The sequence below is a fragment of the Triplophysa dalaica genome, chromosome 7, assembly GCF_015846415.1.
Source record: "Triplophysa dalaica isolate WHDGS20190420 chromosome 7, ASM1584641v1, whole genome shotgun sequence".
NCBI lineage: Eukaryota > Metazoa > Chordata > Actinopteri > Cypriniformes > Nemacheilidae > Triplophysa > Triplophysa dalaica.
The window spans coordinates 3,744,994-3,761,333 of record NC_079548.1 but is presented as its reverse complement, the minus strand read 5'-3'; the positions used below and the strand labels follow the sequence as shown (position 1 = coordinate 3,761,333).

Below are 16,340 nucleotides of genomic sequence, written 5' to 3'. Positions count from 1 at the left end.
TGCAGTGGGGTAAGAAAATACTGGAGGTCCTTAAAGGAGTAATTCAGTGCCAAAATAAATTATGTCATTATTTATTCACTGTTGAAATTTCAAACCTGTATGGCTTTCTTTACTCTGCAGAACACAAAAGAAGGTAGTTTGAAGAATGTTGCTAACAGAAACCGTTGGCCACCATTGACTTGCATTGGTTTTGTGTCCATACAATAAAAGTGAATGTGGACCAATGGTTTTTGGTAACCAACGTTCTTAAAAATATCTTATTTTGTATTTTGCAGGAAAGAGAAAGTCATACAGGTTTAATATGACAAGAAGGTGAATAAATGATGACAGAATTTTCATTTTGAGGTGAACTACTCCATTAGGAAAAAAAGTTCATTTAAATTAAAGTTTTTTGCACAGATGATTTGCTTGTTTTATAAATAAATTTACCTAATTCTCATATAAAAAAATATGACATTTTCATTGTCAAGTTAATTGTATCTTGTTTTAAGAAGTTTCAGATATTTTTACAAGGAAATAAGACATAAATAACTGACTATCTCGCTGTTCCGATCAATAGTGATGAGAAGCTATAAAATAAAGTGTTAACAATAATAACCATTTTCTGTTACCTGTAAATAGACTTTGTCAAAGTGATATAAAACTTGATGTTAATGTCTCTCTATTAGTTGGAGGGCAGTGGGGGCCCACATCAGTGTTTTTTCAGGGGGCTCAGAATTCTCAGCTACGGCCCTGCTGTGTTTATGTGTTTATTGTAGCTTACTACTGCCCTTATCTCACTTCAACAAACAGTAAAACTGATATCATGACTGACTACGCCCTATTCAAGTGTAACCAACAACTCAAAGTGAAAGTGGACATTGATCTTTCGACATTTTAACCAACACGATCAGCGTTCGCACATTTATAATAATTGTTTTAGCAGACATGATTATTTAGCCTTATTGTGTATTTGAAGATGAACTTGTCTAACTCTCTTTTGATGTCAATACTGCTGCGCATCGCTTATGGTGAGTGATATACCAGTACATCAATAGTTTCAATTTAAGTGTGCTTTATTGGCCAGACAAAACTGTATGTATTGCAAACCTAAAGTTAATTAGTAATACACGGAAATATATGAAACGTGAAATAAAGTGTTGAAAACATTAACAAAAGCGAAATATAGAACATTTATACTGAATTCAATTCAATTTTATTTATATAGCGCTTTTCACAATTTCATTGTTGCAAAGTGGCTTTACATTCATAAGAAAAGTAATAAAGATCATCCAAGGGGAAAATGGTTAAAATGTAACAATTAAAAACATTCTGAATGAAATAAATAATCTCAAAAGCAAAAAAATAAATGTGTGAATGTACCAAGTGTCATTTTATAAGAAATGTACATGAGTTTGAAAGTAATATTTGTCATTGTTCAGATCAGCGTGTGAATCAGATTCTGTCTCTTAAAGTCTGAGATTAACATCATGCTGTCAGATTTATTCTTGCCTTGTTCCATCTGTGACAGTCACTTAATCTACATCAGATTTCAATATTCATGTATTCAGACGTTTCTCTCATGTCTCTGGATGAGATACCAAATATTTTTCATGCATGATTCAAAGTTTGTTTCAACTAAGATTATCACGCTCAAAGACAACAGCATACATTATCCATTATAAAAAAGAGAAAATATTTGTAGTTTGAAGGAAATTTCATGTAAGAGTAAACAAAATCATCTGAAAAGAGAAACACAAGTACAAACTGTTACAAAAGCGACATATAAAAGCACATGTCTGAGCTTCTATTTCAGTTTGCAGATCTAGTTTGGCAGTGAAAAGCGAGAGATTATTTTCCCCCCACACATCTTTGACTGAGACACTAACCAGTTGATAGCTATTGTAGTGTCTTTATTTCAAGAAGAAGTTATGGGATTTTTTCAGCGTTACCGTGGTGCTCAGTCTTGCTCCGGTAGGTTTATAATCGTGCAGATCATAGACACAACCTGAAAAAAACCCACCTGAAGCATCTAATCATAATTCTTCTTTTCCGCTGAACATCCCAGTCAGGTGTGTTAGATTGTGTTTGGAAAGAAACTCTTCAGGAAGCGGATTGATGAGCATTACTGTAACTGCACATGCTCTCATGTGGCTGTGAATGTACAAACGCAAAAAAAACACCAGTGATCACAAAATGATCGCCACAAAGTAGTCTTTGCACTTTATCTCATGTCATCTGATACATACGTGAAAAACAGATTTCCACAAGTAGTCTGAAATCACTGTTTATTAAACTAATGTCGTCTTCTGGAAACTCCAGTCAGAGAAATGCATTTAGCAGTTCAGCACACTCATCATCATACAGCTAGACAAACACACAATCACAAAACACAAGCAACAAAAGCACAAAGAACTTGAGCTTCCAGTAAGACTGATGAAATAATAAACAAGACAAGATATTTGAACACACAGTGTTTGCTGTGCATTTAGTGTTAATGTGAGATCGTGTGATGTGACATTGTGGTTACATGCAGTCAGTGACATTATTGGACCTCTGACCGATGTCTCTAATCTGACTGATGTGAGTGGAGTAGACCGCGACATGTCTGCTTCTGCTGTTCACATTAAAGAATCGATAGCTCAATGACGTTTGCAACCTTCAAATGCGTCCTTCAAGTGTGCAGAATCCACATTGGGATTTACCTCATGTGTGCCCTGTCCTTCCCACAGTGCCCTTCAAGGACACAAAAACGCCATCTCGGATTTCCTAGAAACTTTATTTCTTCAGGACCACATACCAAAGAATTGTTCTGATTGTAGTAGATAACCTACCTGAAAGTTTGCTCTACAGTAAAGAAACAATCAGAGTAAAACAACCATTTAGCCAAATAAGTGAAATTTGTAGCCTTTATGTAAATTAAGACTTTTTATTTTGTTAAGGTTTCACAGTTAAGGGTCCATCAGGTCCTCTGGTTGTTCCTCTGGGAGGTTCAGTTCTTCTGCCCTGTTCTGTTGATTCACTCTCATCACTGAAGGATCTGGAGGTGGAATGGAAAAGATCAGACTCACAGACTCTCATTCATCTGTATCAAGATGGAGATATTAGACCAGAAGTCCAGAATGAGGATTATCATGATAGAGCTCATTTCTTCACTGACGACATTAAACAGGGAAACTTCACCCTACTGTTGAAGAATGTGACAGCTGAAGATGAAGGTCAATACACATGTACAGTTCACAGTGGACAAGAGTCTGGTGAAACTGTGATGGAGATTAAAGATGTTGGTGAGTTTGATCACAAACATTTGTGTTTCAGAGGCTTAAAAAACTTTCAAATATTGAGTTTATTTGCACTATAATTTATTCTTTCAGAGCGTTTGATTGTGTCAGGATCAAATAAGTCTCTATCAGTGTATGTGGGTGAGGACGTGACTCTGAACTGCTCTGTGGACTCTCACATCCCAGCTGAAGAGGTTTCATGGAAGAAAAGAGTTAAAGATGAACACATCACAGTTCTGCTCTATCAAAACAAAGAAACTCAACCAGAAGCATCAGACGCGCAATACAGAGACAGAGTTGAGTTCTTCAATGATGAAATCCACAGAGGAAACTTCTCTCTCAGACTGAAGAAAGTCAGAACTGAAGATAAAGGACTTTACATGTGTCAAGTGTTTGCTGGACGATTCTCAGACAACACGACTGTAACACTGGGACAACTGGGTGAGTGAGTGAAAAAATAAGAGAGACGACAATACAATATCAATTATGCAAGTGTGCCACTTTAAATAAGAAGACTTCGAGAAATGTTAATGCTGTTCTTAATGAAAGTCAATATTGACTGCTCTGCATTATCTTTTGTGAATTTATAACAAATAACCAAGCATTCTTCAAATTTGCTCCAATAGAATCTCACATGGGTTTGGACCAAAATAAAAAACAGATGTTTATCTGTTTAGGAGTCACACAGATCTTTCTCTTAAGCAGCAGTAGGTGTCAATCCTACAAAACTGAATCTTTTGATTCGACAGCAGCAGATGTTTCACAATATTGTGTTCACTGTGTAAATACTGATCTATTTACTTTATATGTGTGTAGGGCTCTACATTTGCGACTGGAAATTAATCTGTGCGACCGCGAAAAAACATTTAGGCACCCTGGTGCGACCGACCCGATCTAAACTCACAACCCATTGAAATACAATAAATTGAAAAACTACGAGTCCCAAATGTGCCTACATGTACTGTATATTGTGTGACATTATGAGATCGGCTGCTTTTCATGCTAGTCAACTGAGTGGCGTTTACTGTTCTGAGAAAGGAAAATACACTTTCACGCCATTTAGTGCTTTTTACTTTTGATTTTTGGTGATGTGTTGTCCTTAGTCTGTGGCAGAGCAACTGTGTGTGAGTGTTTTATCAATTAAGCATTCAACTGCCCTCTTGGTATCATCAATAATAACCAAATAGCTTATAGTGTATCATGCTTTTTCATACTTTGTGCATGTTATTCAGTGAAATATTAATGTTTTTTTTACTTCAATTTTCTGTGCTCCTACATTTTTTAATTAAGAAGCACAAGTGCTCCTAAAAAGTTACCGTAGAGCCCTGGTGAATTGTTCTGTGATTTGTTGTTACCTTATGTATTTTTGCGTTACAGGTTTCTCTTCTTTACACATAATGGTGTTGATTCTGTGTATTTCTGCATGTGGATCTGCTCTTCTCTTCTGTTCTCTCATCTACTGCAGATCAAAACATAAAGGTCTGTTTATAGGGACACATTTATATTGTGTTTGTCATTGATGTCAGTGATTTATCAGATAATTAAAATCAAAATGTAAAAACAACTATTACAACTTTGATTCCGACTAGAAGAAAAACATTTTTTTGTTGTTCAGATGCAGTCATTCATCTCCAGATGTTATTGATCCTTTGTCCAAATATTATCATGTTCTTTGCATTCGTCTTCTGGGGTGTTTCTGATGGTTAGTGTTTTACATGAATTACAGATCATTTATTTTATCTCTGTTACAGCTTATTTTCATCTACTGTAGTGATTTCTCATCATTATCTGGTTTTGTTCCAGGTTTTCTGAACGAGACGGTTACTTGCTGTGCTCTGTTTTTTCTACGGCCTCTAATGTTGCTTTGGACTGTACCCAAAGCAAATGAACTTTCAGGTATTTGTTGAACAAAGATCATCAGGTATCAAATCACATGTCAGAAGAGAACTCTCCATCAAACTCAAAATGTGTTGGGAGAGGTTATGAATATTGTCATCCGAGATTGAGCCGCACATTATTGGGGTTTATTTGATTAAGAGAAAATAAGCTTTATTTTAGTGTTTAGTGTCATCAAAGTACTGTAATTGAATGTCAGGGTAAAAAATGTGATGAATTGTAGTAATATAAATCAGATAATAGGAAATATTTCATTAGAACATTGTACAGCACCTTTAAACAACTGAATTTGAAGCTTTTCTGTTTGCAGGTATAACCGGACATTGGGTGCGTTACGGCTTTCGTCTAGAATATATTATTTTCACCATTGTTGTTTTCTCAGGTACTGTATAATATAGACTTTCACCACATTCATTAACATGATGATAAAACACACTGATTCTTCATGTGTTCTTGAGTTAATTCATTTTACAAAAAAAAACTGTTCATTTGTTTTGGTCTTAGTTCTCTATAAGAATGTTATAAATAGACTCCTGCATTATTCAGTGTTTGAAAGAGGAATGATAACAACGTTGTTTGCAATAGTGCCTATCATGTGTGGCCTCATCATCATTTACAGTAAGTATTTTTGTTTCATATGTTTATTAAATTCGATTTTGTGTTCATCGTGTATATGAAGATATAGATATAAAGATTTTCATTTCCTATTTAGTATTTACAGCAATGATACCTCGATTGACACTCAACATTATGGCTTTCATAAGCTTTGATATTCTGCCTCCATTACAACTCATCCTCCTGTTCTATGCATTTGGAATTGCCAAAGGAAGTAAGTTCACTTTTTATAAATTATTAAAGATATTATTTGAATTTATGTGGAACTTATGAATCAAAACTGTTTAAACTAGTGCATAGGCCTATACAACTATTGACCAAGAACACAACAAAAGACATGGAATAAATAGTCTTCTGGGGATGAGGTTAAAGTGTGATGCAATCATGGCAATAATCGGGTGCAAGGGATTATGGGAAGTGTAGTCCGTGAGTTCAAAAGTCGAGTGAAAGTGAACGGGAACGGCCTGGAGAAGGTGTAGATGCGGGGGGTTTGGAGTTGTCATGATGCTTTTGTCCTTGACATTGTCATGGTCTTAATTAACTTTATTGGTTGATATTTAGAAACAATAGAGGAAATTGTTAAGATTTATAAGTATATGTCTTTATAGATTGTAGCTTCCAATAATTTATGAATAATGTTTACACTGGAGCATTTCAGAAGGTTTATAAATTATTCAAAATTATTGTTGTTTACATTTTTTTTAGCATTTCTCATTGCTGGAGTTTTACCAGTGATTGTTATTGTGGCAAGATTCGATTGGAGTTATATATGTGGGAAAGAAGGACTCAGATGTAAGTATACACACATTCCTCTTATAGGTTCATCACTTACTCATAAATTACACCTTGATCAATTTTCAATTGTTAAGTGTTTACTGTCACCTCACACTCACATTTATGGGCGAACAATATTGCGCTCAGGACTTCAGATACTTTACGAAAACAGATTTGCGAAACAGACATTTGCTCATTTAAATAGTGAAGGAGCACAATGAAAGTTATCTCAAAATGACTTTCATGCCGTCTCACATAAAACAAATTTTTTACTTCAGAAGACGTTTTTTAGACACTGGACCTGGATTACTACAGTACAATGATTGTTGTGTGTTTTTTTTAAACTGTATAAGAATTTACATCAACGGCATCATAATGTAAAATTATGTGTTTGTATTCAACCAATAAAAAGGAAGTTATATCTGTATATATATAAATATCATGGGTGAACAAAAAGTAGCTAGAAAATGTGCATCCTCCATTTGATGCATAGTTTCTTCAAGGTCATGCTCACTATACTAAAATCACAACAATGCCAAATAAAAACACAATTTAGGTTATGTTTTAATTCGAAGATCGTCAATTTCGAGAGACTCCATCACCAGACGTATAACACATGTTAACAAAAGATTAAATGCAACTTGACTATTTAGTTTGTTTCTAAACCCCATATTTTAACACATTTATCTCTTTCAAGGTTCACGTGTTGTCATGGGAACAGGCTGGATTATATTTACATTGCTGATGAACGTGATATTGGCTTTACTTTACATCATGGCACTGGAAAATGAGATTGGTATAAAGTTTTACAACACCACCAAACTTTCATGAAGTGTCTTTAAACAAAATGATTGATTACAAATCTCAATAAATTCACCAAAAAACAGCATAATTTCTATTTTTAATGTAGATCGTGCAGGATGGATCTGTTTAATTGTGTTTCTTCAAGTATTATGGACGTTTAATAACTTCAGACGTTCTTTTAATCATTGGGGTACAGTATCTTTTTCTTTCTCTGTGTTGTTGTTCTGGTTATAAACCATAGTTTTTAAGATATTTACAGACTGGTTAATGTTTTCACTTATAGACGCTCAAGACTTAATATTTTTGCCAGATCTGTGTTTCACGTGATGTGAAATCACTAATTAAAATAGTATTAAATATAGTATAAATCTTAAACTTGCATTTTAAGTGTTGGTATTGAAATTATTAAATAGAATAAATTAAAAGAAAAGAAATTATGCAAAATTTAAATAAAATGATTTTATTTTATTAATGGAATGTTCGTTTTATTTTTTGAGGTCAAATAAAATTATTAAATGTATTAATTTACATGTACTTATTTACAGATACCAGGAGCAATAGTATTGTGTTTGTGTTTGGATCAGTTGGTGTTGTTTTAATCAACGCTGTTGCTTTGATGACTGAACTGATATTGAAAACAGGTGAGTCAATACAACACTTTAACATCATACAGTGTTTTATTTATACTGTTTTTTATTCAGTTTATACATTATAGCGTGTGTGTGTGTGCATGTGTGTGTGCGTGTGAAGAACATAGTAAAGATAATTTTTTATATTTCACTGTCTTGTTTGGATCTGATATGTGAATATTATGTTCTCAGTTAATGGTGAGCGTTCATTGACAGATTTGAGAATCACTGTCTTCTCCTCTGAGAGTCTCACTGTTATATGCCTGTTATTTCTACAACTATTTGACAGTAAGTATAAACTTTAGTTTAATGACATTTACACTAGATTTGCTGTTTTGACGATGCAATGACATTAAATTAAGTATGACAATTTATCTCATGTGTTCTTGAATTATTTGATTTAACATCCTTATTTCCAGAATGAAGCTGAATCATTAGGGGGCTGTGTGTGATAAACAGTGTTTGATTGTTTATATTTTTTAATGTTTCTAGGAACATATTTATGTGGTCAGATATTATATAATTTACTGACATTTTTTGATTCACTTTTATTATTTCTTCCAGCGTCTGAAGAGTCCGACCGATCAAAGAAGCTTCGTCGGCAGGTTAGCAGGTTTTTTGTGACATTTACATTTGATCTCAAGTGATGATGTATGTACATAGTTTTTTAAATGTATCTTTTGTCTTTATCACAGTCTTCATTCACACAAAACTACTACAATAGACACACCTGTCATCAAAATCACAACACACAGCAGAACCCAACAGAGGAACATGAGACTCTGTCAGTGTAAATGTAAGTGTTGCTGGATGAAAGAAGTCTGGTTCAGGAATCAATCACATCTGATCAGAAATTGCCATCATACATATTATTTTCGAGTAAAATATAAGTAATTTTATCAGACTAAAGTTCAGGATTCCAACGCTCCTCCATTTCTAATCTACAAATTTCAACAAACTTGTTATTAACACTTTAATAGTTTTTGAGTTATTCTCAGACTTGTGAAATAATGACCAACCATTACTTTAGTAGTTTTAGTCTGAATTCTCTGAGTCTGGAATATGTTGTATTTTAAAAAAAATGTTTTAAATTGAAATCCTATGGGGTGTAGAGGGTGAACTGAAATGATAAGAGTTAAAATGTTATCATTGTCCTCCTGGCCTGCAGGCAATTCCTGATGACAGTGAGGCCCTAGTCAGTCAGGTGTTCGGCTGCACTAGAGAGAATTTCTAATACTCAGTATAATTTTATTTATTTATGTAAATATGTTGTTGACGTTGTTGTTGAATTTTATTTTTATTTTATGCACATAGGATATTTTTTGTTTGCTGAGATAAGCAAATGTTTCAATAAAACATATTTTGTAGAAGGCATGAGGTTTTGGTGGTTGATTGACATACTAGAAATATAATCGTTTGATCATGCATCAGCATGCACCTGTTAATCAGGTAGACCTTTGTACATTGTTGTTTATTCACAATTTCTGAAAAGAATCCTCCAATGGCTTTTAGTGCAAACCATTAGCCCAAATGATGCAAAGTAGTTAATGCCCAAATTATCAAAAATAACTAACTATAGTGTTGGTAAATGAGTGTAGACAGTAGAGTGTAGCAGTATTTCCAGATGACACCCAAGTGCAATGAATTTTGTCTAATGTAGATAACTTCACAATTTTGTGAAGCACTTTCAAATTTGCAAAACTGATAATGCGTTTGCAGATGAGTTAAATAATTGATGATCCATGTGCTGCGCATGGTGATCACACCTGTTCCCAGTCATTCCGTCATTATTGGTATTGTTATCTTCTCCTGATTTGAACTTGTGACTGTAGTAGTTTCTTTAAATGGTTTGTGCAGTTACTCTGTGTATTTCTGGATGTTTCAGCCTTTCTCTAACCATAGCTTCCTAGGTTGATTGTTCTGCTGTGTTTGATTCTCTACCTGTCTCTCACTCTGTTATATTCTGTCTCACATTTTGTTTTGGCTCTTTGCTTTTCTCTATCTCTTGAGTCTTCTCTTTAATGGAATCTGATACATAAAGTTAATTTCAGTGGATAAAAATTAGGGCTGTCAAAATTACTGCGTTAACGTGATATGATTAATTTTTGTAATTAACGGCGATCATTTTTTTAACGCATCAACGCATTCCCACCATGTTTTACCCACAATTCAAACACATTTGATTTTACAACACTATTTATATCATTTATTTACTGTCATTCTATCCTGCTTCCTTAATATGTCATACTGTACACAGATTAATAATACATTTTAAATACTATTTAAAAATGTAAACATATAAATAAAATTATAACTAGCGTCCTCTTATGGTACGCACAGTTGACTGCGCCATTGCGCAACACTGTTGGTCACAGACCATAGATGAGTCCTGATTATAAGATTATATGATAGAAGCATTAGATTCTAATACTAATCTTACAGACTGTAACAGGGTTCTTTGTAGTGGAAAGAAGAAGATGTGGTCGGCGTGGCTGACAAGATCATTTTATTCAGCAATCTCACAAAAACACAAAGCAAAAGTAAATAATATTGAACTATGGCCTCCTACCAGCTAACAGGGAACGTTCCCGTAACTTTGGCTAACGTTCTCTGAAGGTTCTCTCAAAGTTATCAAAAACTTTCTTGCAATAACGTTTGTAGAACGTTTTCTTAACGTTATCTGCAATTTATAAACGTTCTTAAAACTGTAGCATTAAAAACGTTATAGTTGCATTGTTAGAAAAACGTTCTTAAAACGTTAGCATTAAAAACGTTATTGTTGCATTGTTAGCAAAACGTTCTAAAAACATTAGCACTGAAAACGTTACCTTTGCGTTGTTAATGTAATGTTCTTAAAACGTAAGCATTAAAAACGTTATAGTTGCATTGTTAGCCAAACGTTCTAAAAACATTAGCATTGAAAACGTTACCTTTGCGTTTAATGTAATGTTCTTAAAACGTTAGCATTAAAAACGTTATAGTTGCATTGTTAGCCAAACGTTCTAAAAACATTAGCACTGAAAACGTTACCTTTGCGTTGTTAATGTAATGTTCTTAAAACGTTAGCATTAAAAACGTTATAGTTGCATTGTTAGCAAAACTTTCTAAAAACATGAGCACTGAAAACGTTACCTTTGCGTTGTTAATGTAATGTTCTTAAAACGTAAGCATTAAAAACGTTATAGTTGCATTGTTAGCCAAACGTTCTAAAAACATTAGCATTGAAAATGTTACCTTTGCGTTTAATGTAATGTTCTTAAAACGTAAGCATTAAAAACGTTATAGATCAACTAGATCAACCAGGCTAAAGATCGGAGATAGACATTGAAAGTGTTCCCCGGTGGAAGTGGGCTGCAGGGGCTGTGTTTCCAATTCCACTATAAGGCTGCTTAAGAAAGCGGGGATCAGAGGACAGACCAAACGAACACTAGTCAAAGAACTTGCCACTGTCGTTGCGAGTTAGGCCACTGGCTCTGGTTGAAACAGAATGACGGAATATGGGCTGCCAAGTGACCACGTAATAAAATAGTGTTGTTTTGTGATGCCATATGGGACCAGGGGCTCTGAGCTAACATTAACGGAGCCAGTGGGGCTATAACAGCCTTTGCCAATGGGTTGGTGCATATGGTTGCGTTGATGTGTTGTAATGGTATGCCATACAGGACTGTGGGGGGACTGAGCGTACATTATCGGTTTGGGTCTTGGCCTAATGGTGTAGAGAGACGGAATCGTGAGCAGAAGGTTGCCGGTTTGATTTCTCAGGGCCACCAGGTAACGACTGTGGTGCCTTAAATTTGAGCTACTGTGATAGCTGCACACTGCTTCTGCGAGATAACTTTGTGACAATGCGACACACACCCAGGTCTGAATAATCTGGGGTGGGCCTACCTTGGCTGAGGGTGTCTTGTGATAAAGGGCCGAAACACCCAATGAGGCTGAGGTACACAACTGACGATGTGTCGCATTGATGGGAACCATACAAAGGGCACTATCAGCAGCACCTGACCAAAAGGCATGGTATTGTGAAGAAATTGGGACACAGAACTCATGAGGTGTCTCTCTGATAATGGCAAGGACAGGTAAGTATGCTATGTATTATAATCATTTATGCCCAGACACAGAGGATGGCTACCCGACGAACCAGTGCAACCTCAGACATTGTTTCTTCTATTCATATTCTTGACTGCTTCCCTCTGTATAAGGCATGGGAAATGTCTTATTGGGCAATTCAACTGTGCTGTAATGCGATTATACCAACTAGTCCTATTAAGCGAATCTGTCAGGAGATTTTTTTCGCTCAGTCGCTTGCTCATATTTCAGATCCGAAGTACAATTCTCAAAACTACTTATTCAAATTCCACAACATTTCTCAGCAGCGGAAGTTGAAGTGAATGGGAGCATCCCACAAATATTCATTTTCCATTCCCATTTGCTCAAATAGCCAAAATAGCCCAAAATAGGAGAAAATATAGAACTGAATACAGTCAGCAGAGAGAATGAAATCAAATTTACAGAAGCTGCATAAGAAACACCCCCACATTAGCATTAACTAGTTTGTTTCTTGTAATTTGATATAAAGGCAGTATAATATCAAATATAGTCTTATAAATTTCCATATTTAAAAAAATATATAAATACATATGAAAAACTTTCAAGTATTTACGATGCTGATGACCGTGATAGTATGGGCGTGGTTTAAGAGAGCACACCACGTGCGTTTTCAAACAGCGTGACTAACGGACGGACGACTTCAGAGCTACTTCGAATTTCAGGTAAGAATAGAGACATTTGCTGATTCTATGAAAAATACATTAATAACAATGTTGATAATCTTAGTTTTGCAGCAGTTACTATTGTTTTAATGAGGTTATGATTGAGTTAACCGTAGGATTGAATTATCTTGAAAACTGCGGCCGTTATTCACAGAGCTGTTAGCTATAGGCTAACGTTATTTAACGTAAGGAATACAGTCGAATGTCGTTGATAAATGTTTTTGCTAAGGCGATATTTTCCCGAACATTTAGTTCACTCTTTTGATTTATAGAAATGTTTTTCGTTTGAACACTTTCTTCATAAACCAAATCGGCTAAGAGCAACGTCGGTCCTGGAGGGCCGCGTTAGAGTTTATAGCTCCAACCTTAATAAAACACACCCTAAAAAGCTAATCTGTGTATTCGGGATTAACGTTATTAACCCAGATAGCAAGACTTGTGTTTGATAAGGGTTGGATCGAGTTAAACTCTGCTAGCGCGGATCTCCAGTAGCGACGTTGCCTTCACTGGGCTAAGATTAGATGACCGGATGAACAAGACGCGCAATTTTACCCAAAGAGTTAAAGTTAGTTTGACGTTTGATATTCATTAGACATTTAGGCATTTGCACGTGTTATGTTTTCATCTACGGTACTGAATCCATATTTTTATTTTTAATATACTGTACTTAAATTCATTTAACTCTGCCATCGTTTCAGATAAAGTTATCAAACCAACTGTCAAATTATCAGAATATTTTTCACTATAACGCATCAGGCTTGTTTTATTTTCAGATTAATTAATTTGTCTGTCTTTTCTCATTTCTTTGACAGTGGTAATTTCACAAAATATATCCCTCATTGAGTCTGACCGGGACTGGCCATTTTGTTCCCCCTTTTAGAGAATGCTGGTTTTTATTTAAATTATTTTTTATATTTAAATTAAATTATTTTCAATATCTGCCATGTTAAAAATATCTTTAAAATATTATTTTGCGCCAGGTAGAAAATCCTTTTTGAAACTCTTGTAAATAAATAATATTTTTAACGATACAATAGCAAGATGCAGTAATGCTCAGTGTTTGAATATTAGTAGTAAATACAAATGAGAGAGTTTGGTTCCCAGATGAGAGAACTCAGTTTTCAATTTTCAAAAATCATGTTTTTTTATTATGTTTCATTGTGTTAGTTTGCTGTATTTTTTGAGTTAGTATGTCTTAAATAGAAACAAACAAACTGCAGTTTGATTGATATCACTCAACTGGAATGAACAATACATTTTTTTAAACAACTTTATTTTGGAATTATTGTTATCTCATTTTGGAACATACTCTGCAAATACTAACTTATTAAAATAAAACTAACGCAAAATATTAGCTCCTTTTTTCATAAGATCTTTAACATGAGCAACTACAGCATTCCATTTGTTTTATACAAAATCTCGCCTCACTTAAAGGAGAAGTTCACCAAAAATTATACTTTGTGTGATTTTTTTTTTTTACTCACCCACATGACGTTAAACATGTTTATACAACTTCCGGCATCTTTGGACTACAAATAAAGATATTTAGGTGACATCCGAGAAATTTCCAGGCCTCCTCATAGACATCATGGTGTCAGTTTTGCTAAGGTCCAGAAAAGTACTACAGACATCATCAAATTGGTCCACCCGTGCATTGTGGCTCAGTTGAAATTTTTTGAAGCGATGAGAATGCTTTATGTGCGAACAACACACCAAAATACAGATTTAATCAATATATTCTCCTCTGTCTTTTCAGTGTATTCACAAGAGCACTTCTTCATCTTTTTCTTCTTGGATGAGAGCACATTGACGCATGCGTATTAGGTTTGTGTGCCGAACAACGCATGGGGATTGCCCCTATTGGGCATTCTTACTCATAACACGGAAGCGCAACTCTGTGTTTCTTCATGCAGAAGAAGTGCTCTTGTGAACGCGTGGCATACACTGACATTCGTCAGACACTGACACAAAACGGTAGTTTGGTTTGTTTTTCAAACATAAAGCATTCTTGTCGCTTCAAAAAATTCAACTGAGCCACTATGCACGGGTGGACCAATTTCACCATGTATTTAGTACTTTGCTGGACTTTGGCCAAAACTGACACCATGATGTCTATGAGGAGGCCTGGAAGTCTCTCTGATGTCACCTAAATATCTTCATTTGTGCTCCAAAGAAGCCGGAAGTTCTCTAAACCTGTTTAACGTCATCTGGGTGAGTAAAAAATCACACATAATTGATTTGTGGGTGAACTTCCACTTACAATACTGTTGTCTTTTTGTCGTTCCAGTATCTCCCGACATTATCTGAAGCTTAGGTCCACTAAGATGTCCCGTTGATTGAAGCTGACATGGAGTCACAGTGACATCCTTAAAAACTTTTGTCATGTATAATACATCTCTGCATCTTAAAATATTTCTCTGCATCTTTAAATATTTTTTTTTTTTTTGTCTATGTTTTAGATTTAAGTGTTTAAGCTGTTTTCATGAAAAAATATTGCCATGTCTACCTTTTTTTATGAATGTTCTAAATATTTTGAATAATTTCAATCCATTTAAAAATCTTAAAGTTCTTGATTTTGTTTTGTTTTGATTGTTTTTCATGTTTTATATTGATGTGAACTGGAAATACTGTTTGATCTGCAAGTTAATTATATTATAAACTGAATTTAACTAAAATATAAATTATACATTTAATTGATTCTTTGTACATGTCATTGATTTTGTATCCATAGTATCTATACATTTGACCCATACAATGTATTGTTTGCTGTTGCTACAAAGAACCGGAATAGTATTTTTAGTTTCCTAATGTTTTATATAACGTTCTTAGAACATTTTTATAACAAGAGACTGGAACGTTCTTAAAAGATTTTAATAACTTTCTTATAACCAAACAATAACGTTAATACAATGTTTTAAAACTGGTAGTTTTGAACGTTCCAAGAATGTTTAAACATATTGTTTTTATAATTAACTGTGAACTGTAGGAAAACGTTCTTAGAACATTAATATGATTGCAAATGGAACGTTTGAATAACGTTCTTACAACCAAACAATAACGTTAATACAATGATTATAAAACTGGACGTTTTGAATGTTCAAACATAAACGTTTTTAAAACTTTATGTGAACGTTAGGAAAACGTTCTTAAAATATTAATGTAATGGCAAATGGAACGTTTTAATAACATTTTAAAAAACGTTCTTGGAACATTACTATAATGGAAAATGGAACGTTCTTAGAACGTTTTTATAATGGCAAATGGAATGTTTTTATAACGTGTTTAAAAACGTTCTTAGAACATTAATATAACAACAAATGGAACCGTTCTAATAACGTTTAGAATAACGTTCTTATAACCAAACAATAACGTTAATACAACGTCTAAAAAACTGGACGTTTTGAACGTTCTTAGAACTTAACGTTTTTAAAACTTAATGTGAACGTTAGGAAAGCGTTCTTAGAACATTGTTATATTGGCAAATGGAATGTTTTTATAACGTTTTTAAAAACGTTTTTAGAACATTAACATAACAACAAGTGGAACCGTTCTAAAAACGTTTTGAGTCACGTTCTTATAACCAAACAATA

The 16,340-nt window shown here is 34.3% G+C and overlaps 1 protein-coding gene across 6 annotated transcripts; it reads left to right on the top strand.

Moving 5' to 3' along the window:
- The first annotated feature begins 873 nt into the window (after positions 1-873).
- LOC130426861 (uncharacterized) lies at positions 874-15,206 on the top strand. 6 transcript variants are annotated; one of them, XM_056753824.1, is made up of 17 exons: positions 874-1,010; positions 2,922-3,266; positions 3,354-3,701; positions 4,638-4,739; positions 4,876-4,962; positions 5,064-5,156; positions 5,467-5,538; positions 5,661-5,774; positions 5,869-5,985; positions 6,477-6,563; positions 7,243-7,341; positions 7,456-7,539; positions 7,895-7,990; positions 8,171-8,266; positions 8,543-8,583; positions 8,674-8,774; positions 15,038-15,206. In XM_056753824.1, the coding sequence occupies exons 1-16, from the start codon at positions 959-961 to the stop codon at positions 8,770-8,772; spliced, it is 1,932 nt and encodes a 643-aa protein (XP_056609802.1). In that variant the 5' UTR covers positions 874-958; the 3' UTR covers positions 8,773-8,774; positions 15,038-15,206. The 6 variants fall into 6 exon arrangements, with proteins under 6 accessions (XP_056609802.1, XP_056609805.1, XP_056609804.1 ...); XM_056753827.1 differs by lacking the exon at positions 15,038-15,206 and having other exon boundaries at positions 5,742-5,774; positions 8,674-10,022; XM_056753826.1 differs by lacking the exon at positions 15,038-15,206 and having other exon boundaries at positions 5,703-5,774; positions 8,674-10,022.
- The last annotated feature ends 1,134 nt before the right edge of the window (positions 15,207-16,340 follow it).